The 22831-nt window shown below is 42.2% G+C and overlaps 1 protein-coding gene across 4 annotated transcripts; it reads left to right on the forward strand.

Moving 5' to 3' along the window:
• The first annotated feature begins 2321 nt into the window (after positions 1-2321).
• On the forward strand, positions 2322-22611 carry TMEM45A (transmembrane protein 45A). 4 transcript variants are annotated; one of them, XM_042810849.1, is made up of 6 exons: positions 2322-2379; positions 12318-12527; positions 14983-15195; positions 15681-15865; positions 17972-18117; positions 18829-22611. In XM_042810849.1, the coding sequence occupies exons 2-6, from the start codon at positions 12338-12340 to the stop codon at positions 18920-18922; spliced, it is 828 nt and encodes a 275-aa protein (XP_042666783.1). In that variant the 5' UTR covers positions 2322-2379; positions 12318-12337; the 3' UTR covers positions 18923-22611. The 4 variants fall into 4 exon arrangements, with proteins under 4 accessions (XP_042666783.1, XP_042666784.1, XP_042666785.1 ...); XM_042810850.1 differs by lacking the exon at positions 2322-2379 and adding an exon at positions 2490-2631; XM_042810851.1 differs by lacking the exon at positions 2322-2379 and adding an exon at positions 5335-5501.
• The last annotated feature ends 220 nt before the right edge of the window (positions 22612-22831 follow it).

Here is a 22831-nt window from a genome sequence, read left to right on the forward strand (position 1 = left end):
AGGAGGAAGTTTTTCACACAGAGGTGGTGACGCACTGAACAGGTTGCCCAAGGAGGCTGTGGATGCCCCATCCCTGGAGGCATTGAAGGCCAGGCTGGATGTGGCTCTGGGCAGCCTGGTCTGCTGGTTGGCGACCCTGCACATAGCAGGGGGCTGAAACTAGATGATCATTGTGGTCCTTTTCAACCCAGGCCATTCTCTGATTTTGTGATCCTCTAGTTATGCGGTCATTTTACCAGAGAGCATAAGCTGTGTTAATCGCATCAAAACCATGTTATTCAAGCAGCAATTGGTCATCACTCCCAGAACAGGCCTAACTTTCAATACAGTGTTGAGCGTGTAAAAGCAGTGTTCATTTGCTTATGGACATATTGAGAGGAAGAAAAATAGAATGGAATAAATAGCTTATTAGTTACAAGGTAGTAAACTGAATCTATTGATAATCTAGATTGTCTTTTATAAATTTATTGTGGAAAGCAATCCTGAACAGACAGGAAAACAGAGTATGAACCAAACTAGTCTTTTTCACTTATTTTATTCAATTTTTACATATTCAAGTTTTCCTTAAGGAAATTGACCTAGTATTGGTTCTCAGAATCTACTATGAGCAAGGCAAATATTCTTGTCTCATTTTACCAATAAACATCTGGGACATAACCCTTTCAGAAATGAGTAGATGCTCTTATTCCTTCAGCTAGAGGAGGGCACAGTTGTGCCAGGCTTGCATCATGCATTTGGAACAGCATCCTAATCCTTGATTTCTTGTTGGTTGGTCTTTTCTAAAAAAACTCTGACAAATGCTCTGTTGTTCCTGTAGTCACTAACAGTACTGCACACTTACTTCTCTGTGATTACCTTAATGCACATTGCAGTCATCCTTATAGATATGTAGAATCCCTGCAGGACTTCCTTCCAGTTAGAGTTTTGTAAATGGAGTTTTTGACACTGGAGATACTAATTGTTACTTAGAATCACTTTCATGTCATTTAAATAATGGATGGAAATGAGGTATCCCAGGAAGTGATTTTTCTCCACTGCTGAGACAAACACATCAAACCTAGGGTAAAGAGATAATTGCGATTATGAGATTATGAGTTTCATTTGCTGATTCAGTTCAGTCCAACTGAAAACTCTTTTGCAAAAGAAGAGTATCCATTAGGTAGGAATAAATGCCATTATGCGAGACGCATTCTGCTGTCAAAAAAAAAAAAAAAAAAAAAAAAATTGCAACAGTTGCTCATTCCAGAAAGGAGGAGCAGCAGCAGTCACAGAAGATGGGCTCTTGAGCATTGTTTGGAGAGAGGTGGTCCTCCTGGAAAATATTCATTGGCTCTTTCTCTGTACTGTCTTGCAAAGACATCTGCTTGCCAGATGCTGAAGGGTACTTGCTGTAGTACTATTTATCTGAGAGTGAAAGAGTAGCTAGATACTGAAGAGACAAACAGGGTAGAGCTGGTTGAGAAGATGAAGTGCAAATCAGGGGGGGTTGGACCTAAATGATCTTTGAGGTCCCTTCTAACCCAAGCCATTCTATGATTCTATGATTCAAACAAGAATGCATTCTTAATCTGCTTTAATCTTTACATGGAGTTAATTTCGCCCATTATTTCCTTTAGGCAAAAAGCTTTCACATGGTGCATGGCAGAAATTTAGGAGACTTGCTGGAGCCTCAGTGCTTAGTCCCAGATACAGCTAACAGTTTGGAGGGAACATTCTGCTTGGCCATTCCAGGTGCCATAGAGATTGCCAACACAGGAGCTTGGTGCTGTGGTGGGAATGATCAGGAAGGCTGATCAGAGCCCAAATACACGTTTGTCACAGCCTCCTGGCAAACGTCTCGAAGGAGGATTTTTCTGATTGTAAGATTTGAGGATTGAGCTGGCAGTGCAAGAGGTGCATCAGAATGATGTGATTGATTCAGCATCGTCAGTAACACCGTTTGTGATGGCAAGACATTTGTAAACAAGTTGTGGCATCACCCTGTCAGTATTTTTGGACACTCTTCTTTTGGTTTCAGGGCTCTGCCATACATTCCTGTGTAATTACAGGAGCTACAGCGACGAGTGACTATTTTCGCGGAGAAAACCTTGATCGCAGAATCACAGAAACATAGAACGGCCCGGGTTGAAAAGGACCACAACGATCATCTAGTTTCAACCCCCTTGCTGTGTGCAGGCTCTCCAACCACGCCCGCCGCTCCCGGGGCCGCCCCTTCCCTCTTCCCTCGAAGCCCCCGGCGTTGGGCGAGGACTGTGGGGAGGAGCCCGCCCGTCCCCCCGCGGCCGCCGGCTCCCGGGGCAGCTGCAGGGCGCCCTCCCGCGGGGCAGCCCGGGCCGGTAGCTGCGGCGCCGAGGGGCAACGCGGGAGCCGGCGGCGCAGGTAAGGGAGCGGTGCTCCGCGCTTCGGTTCTCTCAGCCTCTCGGTTCCTTTTCGAAACGGAGCAAAGCTCTGGAAAACTTTTCCAGGCTCTGCCTCTGCTGCGTTTCGTTTCGGTTTTACGGCGATGGATCGCGTTCGGCTCGCCCAACAGCGCTTAAGGCTGACTGGGTATCCAGCGTTGCGTTGTCCTTCTGAGAAATGGCTTTTGGAGATGTTAGAGCTCAGGAACTGAACGTAGAACTACATGAAAAAGTATGCTTTTTTTCCTATTTCGAACGGGTTCTTTGAGGATTACTATGCACGTATATAGCTCAGACTTGTGTGATTTTTCTAGTGTGTGTAACTTTGTTTGCTTTGCCTTATAGTGCTATTTTTGTTGTCCTCTTAGAGTTGCAGCATGTGCGATTCCATACATCACCATAAGTACTTTGTCATTTGCAAAAGGAGTGTATTCAGCATCTATCTGATATGAAAACTCATCACTGACTGCTGTTACTATTCCAAAGTTGGCTCAAAATTTTTTTGCAACTTTTCAGTGTTGTTTATGTGGACGTTTCCTGTATCTTTCTCTTTACAAATTTACGGGTAAATCAAACAGATTTCTCTCAGTTGTGGAGAGCATGGGTAGAAGTATCCGCAGGAGCAGAGAAGCCAGATGAATCTCGAGGAGCAGTGTGAATAATTATGCCAGTGTTTGGTTGAGCCGTTCTCTGTTTGCTCTCGCACAGTGAATCTGCCTGGAAATACCATCTTACGGTGCTGCAGACAGCCAGCGTGGCGGCACAAAATTAAGACTTGTGCTTTTCAGGCTTAAGACAGAAGTCATAGAATCACAGAATAGTTGGGTTGGAAGGGACCTCAAAGCACACCCGCTTCCAATCCCACTGCAATGGGCAGGAGGGTTGACCCCCACCAGCTCAGCTGCCCAAAGCCCCATCCAGCCTGGCCGTGTCTGCCTCCAGGGATGGGGCATCACAGCTTCTCTGGGCAACGTGGATCAGCTCTTGGTGCTAGAACTCTTGTCAGCTGGCTCATGCTCCACTTCTGAGGTGCAACTGGATGCATTCATGCACTGCTGTGGTGGGCAGCAGTGGTCACTTTGATCTTCTCTAATTTGGTGAGAGTCAGGCAAGCTCCTAAAATCAGGGATTGTAAATGACCCTGCTTTTTTAAAAATCTGTTTCTGAAGTGAGTAGCACGGCACTGTCACATTCCTTTCTTACTGTTCAGCATGAGCCAGACTTTGCGTGCTGGGACTGCTTTGTGCCTTGGATGACAAGAAGGTGCCCTAAGTCCCTTCTCATCCAGTGATGCCTGAATTAGGACCTGTTCTAATGTTTTAGTGCTCTATGAGCAAAATTCTTAAAACCTCTTCACGTGACTGTACACTTGAGCCATTTCTAAGATGCAAAGTGTAGCATTTGTAATGCTAGTCGTTTTAGATGAGTTGCAGGACTGTTGGGATCCCACAACTCCTGCTCAGCATCAGTGTCCCTGCTTGTGCCACTTCCACTGCCAGCTGAGAGACAGCGGGGGCTGCTGCTGCTGTACCTTTGCATTATGAAGGACTCATTACATTCCCTGATGATGTTGCATTAGCTCTGGCTGATTCCCATCCGGTGAATGAAGGTGATCCTGTAATGAGAACCTGTACCTGTTTCTGTGAGGTGTTTTAATTTTTCCAGCTGGGATAACTAGGACAGATATTACCAATGTTATTGACTACCTTGCCAGTACTCATTCATTAGTGTTTTTCTTTCGCATCCACGTTTCTGCTATTGAAAGCCTGTTTCTCCCAAGCAGTAGTGGGTAGAGGCATTTGTAGTAGTGGGTAGAGTCTATTTGGTTGCCCTTGTGACAAGCAGTACATCTCTTCATGGCTTACAGAGAAAACTTCCAGTTACAAAGGCAAGTCTGCAAAGGCAAAGCTCTTGATGCAAATCCCACCTTCCACTCCCTTGCTTGGCTTTATGGGAATTACTCACAAGGAAGCTTTTTATCTTTTTTTTTCTTTGTATCATAACACAACTCTGCAAGCCCCATGCTCTCAGATATCATTGGTTACAGAGTCCAAATCCATGAGATTTAAACACATATTTGAAATCACTTTGTTTGCCTTTCCCTGCTGAAGCCCCTGGATATACACCACAGACAGGCAGGATGGCTGGAGGTGAGGAATCGCGTAACGGAATACTCTCAGAAATCATGCATGCAGGAAAAAGAGGCTGTGTCTCACAGGAATCAGCAATTTCCATGAGAAGCCAGCACATAGAACACACACGCCACTGTGCTCCAGTCTCCTCCCTCATAGGGTACAGGAGGAGCTCGGCTTTTGGGGGCCACCTGCTTGGTGCCCAGTCAGGAGCCATGCTGAGCATTGCAGAGTCTGGCTGAGCTGGGCTGTGGGGTTTTGGTATGAAAACTGAGTCCCACCTGTGCCACTGTCCATAACTTACTAGTACTCTTGCATGTATTAAAGTCAGCTCCATCCCATTTTTGTCAGCTTGATCCTATCCTTCAGATGAAAGCCTACCAGCATTCACAGTACATGACACTTCTGCTTACCATGTTTGGTGATTCCTTAAAACAGTCTTCTTAATAATATTCTCATTCCAGTTTTTCATTCAAAGCCCTTGGTCACCCTAGCAACTAGTACTACAAAATGAAGTGCTACCTTAATGCCTTTCCCACCAGTAACTGCTCGCTACCATAAGGCAATCCCTTATGTAATCCCTGCAGCAAAAGGATAATAAATCATACTAAGCCCTGTCTTTGATACCTGAAAATCTGTTCTTCTCCAAAGAATTCCTCACTTTCTTTTCTTTCAGACCTGGCATACTTGCAGGTGGAAAATACCTTCTTGGACCGCTCAAGCCCTAAATTTTCTCAATATCCTTTTTTTTTTAAATAATATGGATTCTTCTTCAATAGGTATTTGGAAACGTAAATCATCACAGCAACTTCTAGCAATTTGTGAAGTGTTACGTAAGCACCAAAGACAGGATTCTTCACAGTCCAGTTGGTATCTAGTATGGATTACAAATATTTATCTTGATCTGGAAGTCTTGACTGTTTTGCTGTCTTCTTACACCGTTCTGCTGAAGCCTTTTTCTATTGTTAAGGTACTGTAAGAGCAGTTCCATAGAAAAGATGCTAATATAAACCAAATCTTGTTTTATTACATTTCCTCTCCAGAGCTGGGCTTTCAGCTCTAAATCTCCAGCTGATCCAACAAACATTTAATCTCCTGATATTTTTCTAGCATGTCTAGCAGGAAGCAGCGAGGATGTAGGTAAACACACCTGGAACTACACAGAGCCAGGAATTATAGCAGGCATGTCCAACCAGCAGCCCATGGCCTGGCCCATCCTGCCTTCCAGCTGCTCCATGCCACGCCATCATGGCAGTGGCTCTGCCCCACTGCCCATCCCAGCTTTGGACACACAACCATCACTCCCAGCAACCACACAGCACTGTGTGAGCAGCACTGTCTGAGCTGAAACTGAAACATGGGGCACAGTGCAGTGCTGAACACATCCCTATGAACAGCAAATAATATGCAGACATGCCTTCTGTTGTCGAACAGGGATTTAAGAATAGGTTTCAAGAGTGCTGAAAAAACCATCAATTTTTTGGTATATTTACAATTCCATTTTAGTCAACATAATTATACTATCTGCAAATTTTCAAATGGAATGAGACATTCAACTCAAAAGTTTCATCGTATCTCTCTACTGGACTTTCGTAAGCACTCTCTTACCTAAAGAAAGATATTCCTTGCTTCAGTCGCACCTTATCCATGTTATTGCTTTTGGCAATATGTAGATTTGTGAGCCTCCTGTTTTATGATGTTGGCCCACATCAGAGGTGGATGTTGGTGGTACGGCAGTAGAGGTTGAACTTTCCCACAAATATTCCCTTACATTTTGTTACTGTGTGACAGATGGCAGCAAAGGAGCAGTCTGACAGAGTGACATCTGACACGAGAGTACATATGAAGCAAAGGTGCATCATTAAATTCCTCCGTGTGGAAAAAAAATGGCCCCCACTGACATTCATTGACTCTTGCTGTGAATGCTGATGAAGACCAAACAGTGGATGTGAGCACAGTGAGATGGTGGGTGGTGTGCTGTAGCACTGGTGACAGCGGATCACCTCCACTGGTGATTTTTATGAGCACATCATGCAGGTTCTTGTTCAGTGATGGCAAAAATATATAGCTAATGGTGGTGGCTATGTTGAAAAAATAATATTTTGTTGTTGAGAATGTTCTCTATCTAATAGTGTTATTTTCCTCGTTATGTCTGTTGTAGTTTTTATGGAAATAAATAGGAAGCATTACTTTCAGAGCAGCATACATATTTTGTTTGCAGCCCAGGCAAGCCAATATGTGAGACACCCATGAGTTACACTCTGCAAAAGTCTTATTCAGGGGATCCAGGAGCAATGTCCTTAGCATGGTTTGAGTCTGATCCTTTAGGAGGAACTGTGCATTGGAGCAGAGATGAGGGAAGAGAAAGCAGGGAAGTATCTACTCATGCTGTTTTACACTTAACTGCAAGCAGTGCTAGGAAATAATGGACTATGTGTGATCAAATTGGCAGTCTTGGATTCTAAAAGTTTCATATCCCCAGAGAAGTAGTGCTCTGATGTGGAGAGCCAATGGTAAGATAGTTACAGCATGTTTACTGTCCCCGGGTAACCCCTGACATGAACTGCTTGAATATGGGAGCAGAAACAGAGTCAACAGACATGCAGAGGAAGGAAAAGAAAGCCAAAAAATGGAGGGTCACGAGAAGCGAAAAAACACAGCGTAGAGCACTCAGGCTGAGAGGGACAAGTGTTGTGGAAGGAGGAGCTGCTGTCAAACAGGAGTTACTAAAAACACCAAGTAGTTTGGACTGTGGGCTCAGCCCAGCCCTGTAAGGGATGCTAGCTTGGAGTTCCTCCGGTCTAAGGTCAGTATAGGGACTTCTGATCACTGAAGCTTTGGGACTTTCGTTTTTCATCCCTACCTTCTGGGCCTGAAAATTCAAGAAAGGTGTGAATTCTCTTGTGGATTTCAAAGATACCTACTCTTAACACTTTTTTTGACCTAAAATTCTTTATCTTCTGACTCCTTAAATCACATCTATCAAGGCTGAAGGGTTGTTTTTTTGAGCACTTCAAAAAGTCTCAAGTGCTGCTTTCATATATGCAATACTTAGCATAAGTTTAATTTTGAGATAGCAATCCCATCTGGGAACCTGGGGTTGTAGCTGCTGAAACGCTTTTAGTCTTGACATGAAATCAGTATTGTATACAGCAAACATAATAATTACAGATAATTCCAGATCAGCATGAGCCTTTGTAATGTTTGCAGTTTAACGGCTGCAGGATAAAAGGCACTTGCATTGTGAATGCATCTTCGCTTTCAAGTAAATTTGTCTGGGGTTTTGCTCACGTCAGATGCATTAGAATGTGGTAGATTTCAGTTTTCACTAGAAGCTGTGGGATCAGGATTTATGCATTGACTAGGAAGTGTCTAGCAACGTGTTATTTCCTCCTCCTATCAGTGTGCATTATTTTTACTGACATAATGATTGATTACCATGGGCACTGTGGATGAATAAACACCATTTCAAATAATTTAAATGCCACACTCTGTTTCCTAATCTGTGGGGAACAAAATAACACTTTATTTTTACCACTGCAGTAACTTTGCTAACATTTCATATTCTGTTTTAACTTCTGTTATCACAGTTCTGCAGCATTGCAGAAAAGTGAGTTTGTGGCCTCATAACTCCTGTCATTTGGGGGAAAAGATTGTTTCTGGTTGACTGTCCTCTACAACATCCTCCAGGGCCTGATAAACACAGGAAATTACAGGGCATGCTGATGTGACAGAAGAATGTGCAGGCAGGGAACTGTGTGCATGCTGCTGGTTCTTACTGAGTGGGTGCGTGCAGCCTGGTCCTGTGCAGACTATCCTGCCCCAGGCTCTGGATTTTTAAATGGAGAAAGGAAGAAAAGCATATCTGTCTACTTCTCTAGAAAGTGACTGAGCAGCAGTAGCCAAGTGGTTTTGCTTACTTTTCCATACAGTTTCCAAGTTATGCTCAGTCCCCACACTGCATCCTCAAGAGATCTTGAGTGAAATCTGTAAAAGTTATGAAGCTTTCCTCTCAAAAAAGTCAGGGGATGTTTGAATCTTTTTATTTTTTTTATTTTTTTATTTATTTATTTTTTTTTTAGGTCTGTTTTTCACCTTTCTTTTATTTTTCTACTAGCATAAGTGAGATAATTTTGAGGCTAGAAAGGCAGCTTTCAATACCCAGGAAAATGCATGCCGTTTCTTGCATGCTTGGCTTGCTCATTCCCTCCTTCCCTCTTGATCCCCACATTCCCTTCTGACCCCAAGGAAAAAGGTGCAGCCTGAGCTGGGGAATGAACACCCAGGGTACACAAAGCATTTATAGTTAGAAGCGGAATCTGTGGGCTGCCATCGACAACCTGTGTTTGCTTGGCAAAGTTTGAGTGTAAAAATACTTTTGCAATACCACCCAGCATGTGATTTCTGGAAAGGCTTAAATCGTGCAAAACTTTCTGTGATTACTGCAAGAAAAATGATACTTTGAGCTCATGTGTGGGGAAAAAAATGTGTCTTGCAGTTACAAGTAGCTGTAAATTATTCTCATTCCTTATTCCAGTCAGCTGCAGAAACATTGTCTAGTGTTTGGAATTTGGAAACTACCTGGACAGCTGTACCATTGCCATCCGTCTTTCCCTCCTCCTGGCACCACAGGACCACTGGGTCCTGGGTGAGACTCACAGAACCATAGAATGGAGGGAATCTTAAAAATCATCAAGCTCCAACCCGTGCTGTGGGCAGGGCTGCCACCCACCCGCTCAGGCTGACCGAGGCCCCAGCCAACCCAGCCTTGAATGCCTCCAAAGATGGGCTATCCACAGCCTCTCTGGGCAGCCTGTGCCAGTGCTTCACCACCCTCTGAGTAAAGAATTTATTCCTAACATCTAACCTGAATTTCCTTTCTTTAAGTTTAAAGCCATTCTCCCTTATCCTAATCCCTACTAGACTCAGTAAAGAGTTGTCTCCTCCTGCTTGTAATAAGCACCCTTCAAGTACTGGCAGGCTACAGTGAAGTCTCACCAGAGCCTTATCTCCAAGCTGAGCAAGCCCAATTCCCTCAGCCTTTCCTCATAGGAGAGGTGCTCCAGCCCTTTGATCATATTTGTGGCCCTCCTCTGGACCCGCTCCAAGAGTTCCACGTCTTTCTTGTGCTGGGGGCCCAGGCCTGGGCACGGTACTGCAGATGGGGCCTCACAAGGGCAGAGACAATCCCCTCCCTCTCCCTGCTGGCCAACTCTCCTTTGATGCAGTCCAGGAGAAGGGCAGCCTTGGCATCCCTCTGCTTGCATCCCTGGCAGGTGTTGAGCTCCAGGGAAGGGTTGGCAGATGAGAGTGTGTCTGTAGCACTTAGGAAGAAGGGGCTATGCCAGCAATTTTGGCCCTGGCACTACTGAGGATGGAAGAAACTCTGGGACGTGCATGCCTCACAACATCAGCTCTTCTGTGGTTTATTTGCTAGCTTATTGGATAAGACTCTCAAAATAAACTCTCAGACTGATTACTGGGATGGGCTGCAATGGGGGTTGCTGAATTCCCTCTGGTCTCCACAACAGGGAAGGCAGCAGCTTGCCATGGCTGTACGCTTCTCATCCTGCCAGGTTCTGTGGGTCCTCACAGTGCCCTTGGTATTATACAAAGCCCACTGTGTGCAGCTGGCAGAACTGATGTATGTCTTTCTAGATAAAATATGCAAACAAGTCCCTGTATCTCTGAGTGAACTCAGACTGGAGATTTCACTCCCCTAAACTAGTAATAATCAATTGTATTGCTTACAGTAGTCATTCTTTTTCTGGTTCTATTTTATTTTCATTGGATATGAAGTAGCTGCTGCACGCATCATTCTTGTCCCCTTTTTCCTTTCCTTATTTTCTTCCTTTCCTTGTTTTGAATAGTTTTGAACAGAATATCTTGATGGATAACCCACATTTATGGCAGACAAACCTTGGAGTATTAGAGCTCTAAATGACTTAGGTTATTTATGAACTCAGTATATTGACTGAGACTTACCTTTGACGTTTCATATACTATGCACTACAAATTGCACTAATGCACGGTTATTTCTTTGAACTTACTGCAGCTGTGATCTTCCAGAGGTTGGATTTCCATAGATTTCATTTAGCTTTGTAATGCAGTGTCTCGCTTTGATGAGTGGTGCAAAATACATCTTTCCATTTGGAATGCTATGCACCTGTGATGAATAATAAAATATCTAATGAAAAAACCTTTTTAATGAATGGTGTTCATTGAGTACAGACACAGGGTGGGGAAAGGCTGTTTCATTCGCCTCTCCTCTTATATTAATTCAAAGAAGGAAAAAAACTGACATATCTTGAAAAGACATCAATGCCATTTGGGTCAGCTGGTTTTAGAAGAACCAAACAGAGCAACAGGGCTGTTGCCTGTAGAATCCCAATAAAACACGCAGGTAAAAACCCAGCAGGCTAGTTTGGATCAGTGATGTACTGAGCACTGGGGGGGCTTAGAGCTCGACTCAGCATTTTGTGGATGTTTCCATCACTGTCACTTTTCTTCTCAATGAGAAGAGAGTGAAATACTCTTGTTTTTTTCCCTTCTCCTTTGTGGCTGTATAGGTCACCTCTCCTCCTGCAACCACATAGTAAGTAGTCTTGGCAACAGTAGGACCTGTGTATGTGGAAAAGTTTCCCCTTCCTAAAAATAATAAATAGAAAAATAATGCTTTAAGTGGAATTTGTCTTCCAGAAATAGGAGTGGGCTCACACTACGTGACTAGGCAGCATTACGTGAACCATCTGCAAGTACTCTGTGGCCCACAAGCCACAGTTTAAAACTTCTTACACAGAACTGACCATAGGAAATACTTACTGAAAAGAAAAAAAAGATCCTCTGTACTCTATTGATGGCTGGATGGCTCTGGCGTAGTGTGGTAGTGAGATTTTTAAGTAAGCAACAATAATAAAAGAAAGCACATTTTGCTAATTCTCTTTAAGTGGTTATACTTGATTACATGTTGTCTATGCAGAGATTTTGTGTGCCTTTGAGTCATGGTGTAATTTGTAATCTGGCTTATAGAAGCTTAAAGAAAAAATGCAGTCTGATCTTAGAGCTGTAATTTTCATGAAGAAGCTACTGGATCCATGTTAACTTTCCTGGAAGTTGGGATGATGACCCCAATTACTAGATCCTCTTAATGATGCTGCCACTAAACATCTGTGTGACACTGATGAAACATACTTTATCACTCAACTCAGTGTACTTGATGGGGCAAATGTGGCTAGCTGAGGTACATAATTTGCCTATCATTCACCACTTGATGTTTGTAAATCCTCACGAGGCATCTGGGTTGAACTACACAATAATGTATTAGTGAGTGGTTACCCATGAGATCAGTACACAGTACATTTTCCCCTCTGTCATGCATTATCTTGATTTGTGGAGCAGAGAAACATACAATGCTCTGAAGGTGAAGGAGACAAATTTTGAATATTTGTGTTGTGTGTTCTGCTACTGTGAGACCAACAGCATGCCACTGTACATGATAACTGCTTTTTGTCTTAACTTGTCAGCTGCCAGCTTTGCATTTCAGGTCAGAACATTTGCAGCTGGGTCACTCAGTCCTGATCTGCAAAGCTGTGAAACTTAGGAGACTGGCTGCATGTCTTGAACAGCCAGGGGAGACAAGCACCCAAATCTGTTTTTGAATAGTGTGAGTGCTTATTTCAGTCACACTCTTCTGATCGAAGCAGAGAGATCAGTTAAAATGACAACCCACAGAATTCTCCTACTGTTCCAATAATCAGTCTGCTTCTTTCTTTTTTTTTACCCTCAGGTATTGCACAGTAGAAAACCATGGGCAATTTCAAAGGCCATGCACTCCCTGGAAGCTTTTTCCTTCTTTTTGGCCTGTGGTGGTCAGTGAAGTACCCCCTGAAGTATGTCTGTCGAAAGAACAAGAACGCTTGCTACCTGGGCTCCAGGGCAGGATTTCAGCGCCTGGAATTTGTTGAGGGCATCATCAAGGCTGTCTTCGCCCTGATTGGTAAGATGGACAGAGTTGCCAAAGAAAATAAAAATGCAAAAGACTGTTTTTTTTTTAACAGGTTTTTGTTTTTGTTTTCCAAAGCTTGTTTTTTATCAAAATGTATTTTGTTCTGTTTTGTTTGTTTGTTGTTGACTTATTGTTTTGTTTTGCTTTTAATTAGTGGTGCAGGAAGGATAGCATCGTGAACAGGTTTCTTGATCCATTTTTTGTCTTGGGTTCAGGAGAGGATACCATTCTGAAAAGGGGGAGCAGATTGATACATACTGTTCTACTCAGTAAAAAAACAAAAAGTGAGGCGCTCTTTGGAATCTTCTGATAGACATCTGGGTCAGAATTGGTGTTTTACTTAATTCCCCTTGTCCTTTGAATATTATGTGTTAAATAATTAGTGAAGCATCCATTAATAATTACATCATTATGACTATGACGTGGTTTCCATCTATAGTACACTTCCAGAGCTTCTGTAAGATTTCTTGGCTCCTTCAAATGTGGTCCATTTGAGTGTCCATGTGCTGCTCACTGCTTCAGGGAAGGAGCAAAGGTATTTTAGGTGAGAAGCCCTCATGTGCAGCCTGTTAGTACCAGGCAATAGGGCACTGCCTAGCTCTTTTTAAATCTAGCCATTCCAGCCCATTGCTATGAATGGTTTCAGATGGCCTGCCAGCTCTCAGATGTCAGGTAGGCTCCTCAGAGCTATTGATATAAAGTATAAATGCAGATAACGTTTTATTAACACCACCAAAAAGTGAAAATACTGAGAGAAAGGATGAACTCCAGGTCTTCTTGGTGCCAGGGGTCCTGTTTCTCATGTTGAGGCAAAGTATATATATATTGCACACTATACCAATGGGGCTGTGCAGAGGGCTGTGCAGACACTTGGAAGTATCAGGCCTTGTCTGGATCAGAGTGTGCAGCACTGGTGCTGAGTGTGCAGCTATTTGCCTTTGTTGAGGAAGTAAACTAAATAAGGGGCATGGGTGCTCAGCATATGTAGGCCTCAAGTTGGAAAAGATTGTGATTTTTATTACTAAGCCTCTATTTTATCTATCTATTCTTCTTTAAATCTCAAAATTCCATGGTGTCTACTCCAGGATTTATCCCTGTGCGTTGTTCCAAACCCTCTTTATTGCTTTCCTGTCCCCTCTGGGAGCTGTACCAGTTAAGATACATCAGCACTGAAGTGATGTTATGATTACAACATAATATGCTTTAAAAAATTATGAAAACCTGAATAATAATGTTCACTTTGAGGTGTGGGTAAGGGAATCTTTCCTACAAATGTCCCAGTCAGTGTCTAGAGGAAGACAACCAAGTAAAACACAAATCCAGTGGAAAGAAAACCTATCAGCTTAACTTGTTGTAACTTCAATTCTGGTAAAAAACGTGGATGAGAAAGTTTGGGAAGGATGAGTACTTAAAGCAGCAGAAGGATTGAAAACTGCTGCTTCTGTGTTAGGAAAATTTGAAAGAAAGGTGAAAAAACTCTGTGTTAGTTCTGTAATATCTCTCCTTATACAGAGGGATGCTGGCACATGCTGTACTAAACAACACAAATAACTGGAGTGACTGAAAAGTCTGATGCGTACCAAACTCTTCACAAACTTAATTGATGATATAAAGTATCCTAAAGCTCCTTTCCCTTTTCTGGAGCACTGTTCAGTTAGCAAGATAACAAGAGGCCAAAGCAAGGAAAATGATGGAGTAGCAATACAAATACTAACTCTGTATATGTCCTCATGGGACCTTGAATAGCACTGCACAGCGGAAGGATTTTCCTTTTATAGTTTTATCATAAAGATCTCCTTTGAACTAAGAGTTTGAACTCTGCCATCCTACATATTGCAGGGACTTAAGCGGGAAGTCTTTCTTTTGAGAACTTCAGCATGTGTTAAACTCATGTTTTAAACACTGGGAAAGACAGCTGAAAAATGTATTCAATAACAATTGTTTTAAAATAAAAAGAAGAAGAAAAAGCGCATAATGGCCATGTCCATTTTCACTACTGGGAACTGCAGGATGCAAATAGTCCCATCAGGAGTGGAGCTAAAGCCTGGCTTCCTGTGGCTTTCTCCTTTTTGGATTGTCTGATGTTTAATATATGCTTGAGCTCCTCTGTGGTCTTTCCCTCAGCAAATACATTTATTTTGCCTCTCTTCCACCCACTGCCTTTTTTCCTGAAAATGTATAGAATATTAATATCTTTGAGGCCTCTGTGCCTCCATTTGAATTTGCACAACAGCTTAGAAACTTTACTGGGAATGAGTGAACTGGGAAGAAGGAAGGAAAACACAGCAATTGCAAGGAGCAGACTTCAGGAAACTGGACCCAGATGTCTGATATTTTGCTGCTGCATTAGTGTATATTAGTGCCTCCTCTGTTTATAAAAAGCCTTCTCATTAGTCTCTATCTTAAGCACTGGGACAAATAGCAATATTTCTCATTTCATGTGCAGGAATGGTGGCTGAGCAGTTTGTTCCTGACGGACCTCACCTGAAGTTGTATAATTACGAGGAAAAGCACTGGGATCACTTGATGAACTGGCAGCATGCCACCATGTATCTCTTTTACGGTGTTTCAGGCTTGGTTGATATTGTGGCTCATGGGACTAATGCACTGCCAGTAGCCATGGACAGGATGATGCTTTCCTTAGCAGTTTTTATTGAAGGTGAGTTTACTTCTCCCTGCAGAGGTGCCTGTGAAATTGGCACTCAGCTATCAGCCCTTTGACTGGGATTCTCAAATCAGCCTTAGAGAGTGAGATCTATGAGAGATGAGCATTAGACACCCTGAAACCTTCAAAAAAAAAAAAAAACAACAACCAAGCATTCCTGGCTTTCCTTAAACCGATACGGATTTGTCCACACTGTAGTCCAAGAGCATGGTCCTGCAACACACAGGTTCACCTCTGCTTTCCTAAGCTGCTGAGATAGTAATATGAGTGCTGTGAGAATATTTTAGTTAAGTGCACAGTAGCTCAGGTACGTGCTTCAGTGTATGTACTGAGAGAGTATGCTGCCAGCATGTGTGCTTCTACCTGCACAGCAGTCACGCACTGGAACTACAATACAGACATACTCAATTTTTACTTTCTGTGAGCACAAGATATCCCTCTTGTTACACTTCTTAAACTACTCACTTAATTTATTCCAGGTTTTCTTTTTTGCTACCACCTTCATGGGAGAGCCATGCTGGATATTCACGTTCATCAGTTATTGCTGTATGCTATCTTTGGAGGTGCTATTTGCATATTTCTGGAAGTTTTCTTCCGTGGCAGTATTGTACTCGAGATGCTCCGTACAAGCCTATGCATATTACAAGGCAGCTGGTTCTGGCAGGTGGGTCACTGTTTTGCCTTGGGAATGTCTTCCTTCACCAACATTAGTCATCTACCCCTTTGCAGGTGTTTGAAAGCTGATGTAATATGCCTTTTAAATACAAACCTCAAAGGACTCATGGAAAACAGCAAACCATTAATGTCCCTTTAAAGAGGCGTTTTACAGACAATAGGCCCTTTTACTCCTGCTGTCTTTTATTTGAATCAATACAAAAAATAAGGTGGTTTTGTTGAGCTTTCCCTTGCTAAATGTCATTAAACGTCCCCTCTGATCTGTGTAACATCCTATCCAAATCTGCAAGCCAAATGGCAGCTATTTTACAGCCCTGCAATGTTTGCTGCTGTGGGAACAGGTGGTCAGTGCCCAGGGGAGAATGGTAAAGGGGAGGCAAGCAGCTCCATTGCCCTGCCATGAAGAAGAATGAAGGCGCAAATGATTTTTCATGCGCTGAGGCAGGTTGCCTCTTTCTACATTCTAAAAACATTTCAACAGTGGTAACCTACGCTCAAAAGGTATTTAAACTCCCAATTCCCATTAATCAAATACTATACAGTTTATAATTTCTCCATGTTCCAGCACGTGAGCAGGGGGAGTAACAGTTTAAGCCTGTACGTTTTGGACTTGTCCAGCAACGACTCTTCAGAATGTAGCTGCCATCCGTTGGTTTATGTGGGGATTCTGTTGGATTAATGAATATTTCATAGCATCCCTTTGCTGTTAGAGGGAATCTCATAAATTGTTGCAAACTTATAACAGAGCAATAGGAGTGCTGGTGACTCCATGAGTTTGATCTTATAGTGGAGAACTGAGGTCACTACAGTGATTTTTCTTTCCGGCATGTCTAGACAGCCTTCTCTTTTTTATGTGCTGGCCAGACACGATGAATAAAAACGTTTGCTGTTCCTTAGGAGAACTGGACACTCAGCACCAAATCAAACATTTAAATACTTGCTTTGGCAGGAAGACAGACCTCCTAAACGGTAGTATTTTTCTATAAGTGAACTCAAGAGCTGCGGCCCTCAGTGTTTTATTTTCTTTTTTCTTTTTTTGTACATTTCCTCACTGATTTAAGAAGCTTTACAAAAGAGGAATTAGTTGCACTCTTTTATTCTTTGTTGTCTATCTAGTTGAACTTTAAAACAAGTTCTTATTTTAACTCCAGAGACAGTGTGTTTTCTGTTTCAAAGTAAAAGCTGAAGAACTAAAAATACAAGATTTAAGTGCATTTTTTTTTTTCACACCCACATTAGACTTCAACCGTATGTGTGACTAAAAACCACATACTGGCTGCAGCATGACAGATCTGTAGAAGGTAAAGGAGCTTTCTTTCTGCATCAACACCTTCATTCATTGAATTCTCAGCATGTAAATGCAAAATGCTCTCCTCCCCTCCTTCTTCCTTTCCCCCCTTTTCCCAGCTCCCAAATCTTCAACTAACTGGTTGAGCTCTGAAGAGTGTCATATAATACAGAGGAGTGGTGCTGGTAAGGTCTGACCCCTCACCAGCCATGGGGTTACTAATTTTCTAGTTTTTGGAATGATACAAATTTGGTCTTCCCCAGCTCTGGCTAAGCAAATCAGTTATATATTTCTCACAAGTTTGTAGCCTTGGGTGAGGAAGCTGCATTTTTACTTTATTTCAAAACCTGATGTTTCTCCCAGATGGAAGCAGATGTAGGGCTTGCCTTTATTTATTGATTTATTATTCATCTTCTGAATTGTTTAACACATTCCTGAGAATACATGCAAGTGGCTGGGTGGGTTTTCTGCATGGTGATGAGTTTGTAGTTTGTAAAACATGTGGCTGAGAATTATCCCCTTTCCTTACTACAAGTGGTTCTGGTTGTGCTGAGCCTTGTTGGACCACTTGATCACTCTCTCTGAGCAAGAGCAGAGGGAATCTGAAACTGGCTCTGTGTCTTCAAAGGCATTTCTGCACAAAGCTTTGTGAAATCCATCCCATCTGAGTATGACTGCAAATCTGTTTCTAATAATCAGCACTATGAGCAAATGAAACGTCTGCTGTGTGATGGGTAGCATAGTATATGATACAGCATAGCATACACATCACATGACGTCTGCCAAATATCTTTTATTTTATTGCAGATTGGCTTTGTTCTTTATCCTCCAAATGGGAGCCCAGAGTGGAATCAAATGGATCATACCAATATGATGTTCCTGACCATGTGCTACTGCTGGCATTATGCTTTTGCTATTCTTATACTTGCAGTGAACTACACAATTGTCAGCTGGTAAGTTAATTGAAAACTGTCTAAAACTATGGAAACCTGTTTGTTTACCAGGCTTTATTTTTGGAAGACTTTACCAGCAAATCAAACAGTTTCCACAAAGTAATTGTCTTGGAAAGTAAAATGAAATTAGCTGTAGATAACCAATGAGGAAAATGTGACTAGTTACTTCAGTAGAAAGGAGAAAAATATTCATCAAATACAGTTTGGATAGAATAATGCTTCTAGCATTGATGGTCTTCCACATTTGTAACTGCACAACTTGCAGTGAGTTAGAAGTTGGGGAAACCTTTTTCTCTCTTTTCGGTGCTTGTCTTTACCAATTCCAAGTGGATTTAACAACTGGCTTAATGACTTGAAGATGATTGGTCAGGTTTCACTGCTAGTACTTTCCTTTGACCAGACCTGATTTTTTTTTCACTAGCCAGTTTCATCCTCTAATTTCTAAAGATAGCCCTTTTCCTTACATCCCAATGCTAATCATGACAGAATTCTCACTGCTATGTGAACTTTGCTGTAAAAATGATCCTGATCCTCTTCACGGTGTCTTCAGCAGTGGCCTGTTACAGGTTTTAATAAATCAATCATCTGAATGCCCTGATTTGATGCAAGCATTGAATAGTTTTTTACCTTCTAAAAGCAGCCATGCTAGTCTTTGAGTCACTGTCTGATTCCTAATATTTATGACAAGCCTTTCTTTTTTTTTCTCTCCAGGGCAGTCCGGTCAAAGATTAAGCAGTCTCAGTCCATGGAAATGGGATTACTGAAAACATCTGAACGAGATCAGGAGTCAGAAGATGAAATTTAGTATGAATATGGCTCAACTAGTTTGTCCGCTCTACCATTAGGCTAACTGATACCTCATTTCTTGACCTGTTTACCATCTTATTTGTTCTTCAGTACAGCTTGCAATGGAAATATCATCACCTAAGAATTGTCTACATCGACAGGTTAGATCTTTATTTGTGGAGGGTAAGCTTGGTTCCACTAGTACCTTGCTTATCACATGCCTCAGTGAAAAACAGACTAATATTAGACATGCTCAGACTTGAGTGAGGTGGCATTACCAAGTCTGTGTGTTAGAGTCATTAAAAGCTAAGCAAAATGTTTTCCATCTGCTGCTGAACGAATGGTTTTGTTTCCACAATTAGGGTGTCCAAGTAAGTGCGTTTGTTGAACTGCAAACAGCATAGTGCATAAACAAATCTGCAGACCTGGAAGAGAGTAGAACAACATACAAAATCACAGCCTTGCAGCTGTCTTTTATAACAAATTCACATCTTTGCTTGTGGCTTTATGTTAAGTGGAAAGAACTACTCACAGCAAAGCCCTTCAGCATTTCCTTGAACAGTGTGCTGTGTGTTCACTCCTAAACTTCTGTAGGAGGACCAGAGGGGTGTACAGTAAATGAAAACCACCACAGTTCCCTCTTTTGCCTAGATAGTCTTGCCTCTTTGCTATCATTTGGCTTTGAAAGGCAGTGCATTGACCCTGCTTCTCCCCAGCACGCAGAGCAGCTTCTTTTCCAGTAAAGTCGTCCTGCATCAGCCCCTGGCCAAAAAAGCAGTTCCTTTCCCCAGTCTATTTCCTTCCCTTAGGTGGGATTTGGTGCAATTTCAACAAGGCTTGGGGGCAGATATACATCTGTACCCTGTGCCTGGATCGGGACTAGGTGATACTGAACTGTGAGGTGGATGAGATGGGTTTGCACCTCTTCCCACAAACGCTGAGCAATCTGTACAATGCAAAACAGTGATCAGTGAGAGGGCAGAGGTTTCCTTCAGAGTTGTTCTGTGCCCAGCTAGCCACGTGCTATTGCTCTCTGTATAATAATAAAAAAATTCCTTTTTTTTTTTTTTTTTTTGTTTTGTTTTGTTTTGTTTTGTTTTGTTTAATTGCGTTTATTTTTCCCACTAGAAAAGCTGCAGCCAGGCCCGGGGTGCCCTCTCCAGCTCTCAGTCTCACTTGGGACGTGCTCCAACCTCAGCAGTTGCAATAGCAAAATAACTGATACGTGGCAGAAGGCAGCAGAAGAGTGAGTGTGTAAGCACACTGCCCCCGTGGGGCTAACTCCTGCAGCCTGGCTCTTACTCTCTTGATATCTTACAAAACCGGGATTCAGCAGCAGGGTAGCATATGCTCAGTTTTCCAGGGGCCTGATGACAGGAGATGTGCTGATGGTCATGGGCGATGATGCATGGTTAGCTGTGGTGAGGCGGTTATTCTGGAAAATAGCTTCTAGCATTTAGAACATTCCACCTAAAAATACTATTTTCTAGTTGCTGATGCAGTAGTTCTGTTCAAATAATACTGGGTTTGGTGCTGCAGAAGTGTTTGTTCTGTTATTCTGCTATTTCCATATTCTCCTGAGAGAATGTAGCACTGGGCTCTGGAAGAGACAGTTGTAGGGTCTGGCCCCTCCAGTTTCCAGTTTCACCAGAAGAATGAGTAACATAAAATTACTAATTGTGGTAAGCTGATTGCTTGAAAAGATGAGCAAAACCATAGTTTTTAGCTCAAGGGGATCTCAGGGCTCAGAAAAAAAATAGCACTAAATGCTTTTTCTCAAGCTATTTTACTTCATTTATAAGATTTTCCCTTTTGTCTCCTCTCTTCCAAAGAGAATTTTTGTTGGCTGCATGTGCTGTTAGTGCTGAATTTTAGAACATCAGGCTTACCAGTGCCTTTCTAAAATAAACAGGGCCATTTATTTTGAAGGAGAAAGAACTTCTCTCCTCATAGACAGAAGCAGTGCAAGTTTCTTTGGTGCTTTATTTTTGGTGACAAGCCTGGTTAATACTGTACAAATATTAAGGTGCTATATCTCTAAACTGAAGTGAAATCGTAAGCAGGAAAAAAAAGTGTGCTGACATGGCTGCGTTTTGATACGTCTTTTTAGAAGAGTTCAGTTGGTCCTTTTCTGAGTTATTTTAGATCTTTCTTTACCAAGTGTCATGACACTTAAAAGTAGTGTCAGATTATCTATATGAATCTACATCAGGATGTAAAACTAGCTGGCTCCATGACTTTTCTCTGTTTACAAATGTAAACTAGGAAACTTCAAATACATAGTCCTAATATCACTGTTTTTCTTATTGATTGCTCCTCTTCACTATCTTTCTCTGAAGTGCCTTGGAGATTTTGGCAGACTTTAACAAAGTGTGTCTCAGGACATCATTGTAGACTAGGTATCAGTATGGCATTTTTGTAGCTCTCACTTTTGCAACAGTTTTACTGTAAACTCTTAAGGGATGGATATTTAATTCCTTTTGAAAATCTAAGACTTGAGTTTCATTACTGCTTTATTTCATTAAAATCAAATTTTCTGCGGGCATAAGGGGAAGGATCCTTCAGTTTGCTGAGGAGCTGGAGTGCTAATAGCATCGGGGCTACCTAGGGCAAATGCAGCATATCACTGCACCCAGCTGTAACTTAGTACTCACTCATTGCACTACATGGCTGGGGTGTAAAGCTTCTGAAGTGCTGGGAAATGGAGAAGATGGTTACTTATGGAAGAGAACCTGGGGAATGTTACAAAAATCTATCTCAATGAGCCAGAATCTGTTGACAAAGTGACAGGTCCACGTGGGATTCAGTCACCTGAGCGAGCTGTGAATATGGCAGCTGTTTAGCAAAATCCTGATTTTTCAGAAGCAGAAAGTGCCAGTACTCGGACTTAACGGCCAGGAGAGCCACCAGCTGCCACTTTTCCTCTTGGGACCACCTCAGCCTCATGAGTTCAGCTTTGTCCCTGTCCATGTCCAGATGTTATTTCAACAGTGTTAGTCTGCCTGCTTGTTTTCTTTCGAGAGATCCTTAGCAGAACTCAGCCTGCTGAGGTATCTCCTGCATCTCCTCATGTTCCCCTGTGCTGAATTCCATGTAAATGATAAGAGACCACCAGACACCCAGCTGGTTGTGGTGCTGATTTGCTTCACAAAGGTGCCTCTAAAAGAAGCCTGAAGTGGAAGTGAGTACAGTCTATTACCAAGAACTACAGGATGTACTGCTTCCAAAACCTCTCTTTGTATAAGAGAAGGTGGCGTTGTCTTACCAGACTTGAAGAAATGCAAATAAAACAGGTCCTGAAGTCTTAAAGAAAGAGCAGTTTCTTGGATTTGCATTTAATATATAGAGTGTTATGGTGGGATTCTGTGCATAATGTACCACAAAGGACAGAAACAAGCATTTCAAGGGTGGGTTTTCATTACACAGAGCATCTGACTCAGTCTTCTCAAGTGTTATTCAAAACAGATGTCCAAGAACAGGAGGGTGCCTGTATGGTGGAAAGGGTACAACTGTTGGCATTTCACTAGTGTCTGATTTTGCTGGAATTGAATGAGTGGAGGGAACTCTGACAAGTTTGCAAATACCACTCAGAAAAGGTAGCTGCTCTCAAGAGAATTTAAATTATTGTTAAATATTGGTGTCTTTTAAAAACTGTATGGTAGTGTATAATAGACAAGATATGCCTGTAATTTTATTTAAATAAAATCAGTTTATTCATCTAAGATGTCTGTTATGTTTTCTGGGGAAAACCATAATCATTATGGGGCAGGATGGGATAGATAGACATGTTACTCTGACAGCCCACCTAGAATAAATTTGGCAGTGCAGGGGATTTTATCCTAAATATTGAGGTAACAGAAAGCTTTGGTAAATCTGGTACTTTAATGTAGTATCCCTATGTAGTTCAGCTTTGCTGGTCTATGGCAGT

Source organism: Centrocercus urophasianus, unplaced genomic scaffold (genome assembly GCF_019232065.1).
Source record: "Centrocercus urophasianus isolate 14NV4802_14NV808 unplaced genomic scaffold, USGS_Curo_1.0 seq_12, whole genome shotgun sequence".
Lineage (NCBI taxonomy): Eukaryota > Metazoa > Chordata > Aves > Galliformes > Phasianidae > Centrocercus > Centrocercus urophasianus.

Excerpts from the sequence above, each read along its gene's own strand:
- TMEM45A (XM_042810849.1), top strand. The coding sequence starts at position 12,338 with ATGGGCAATTTCAAAGGCCATGCACTCCCTGGAAGCTTTTTCCTTCTT. Across the intron at positions 15,196-15,680 it reads CTTAGCAGTTTTTATTGAAG|GTTTTCTTTTTTGCTACCAC; the intron begins GTGAGTTTACTT and ends AATTTATTCCAG. Across the intron at positions 18,118-18,828 it reads AACTACACAATTGTCAGCTG|GGCAGTCCGGTCAAAGATTA; the intron begins GTAAGTTAATTG and ends TTTTCTCTCCAG.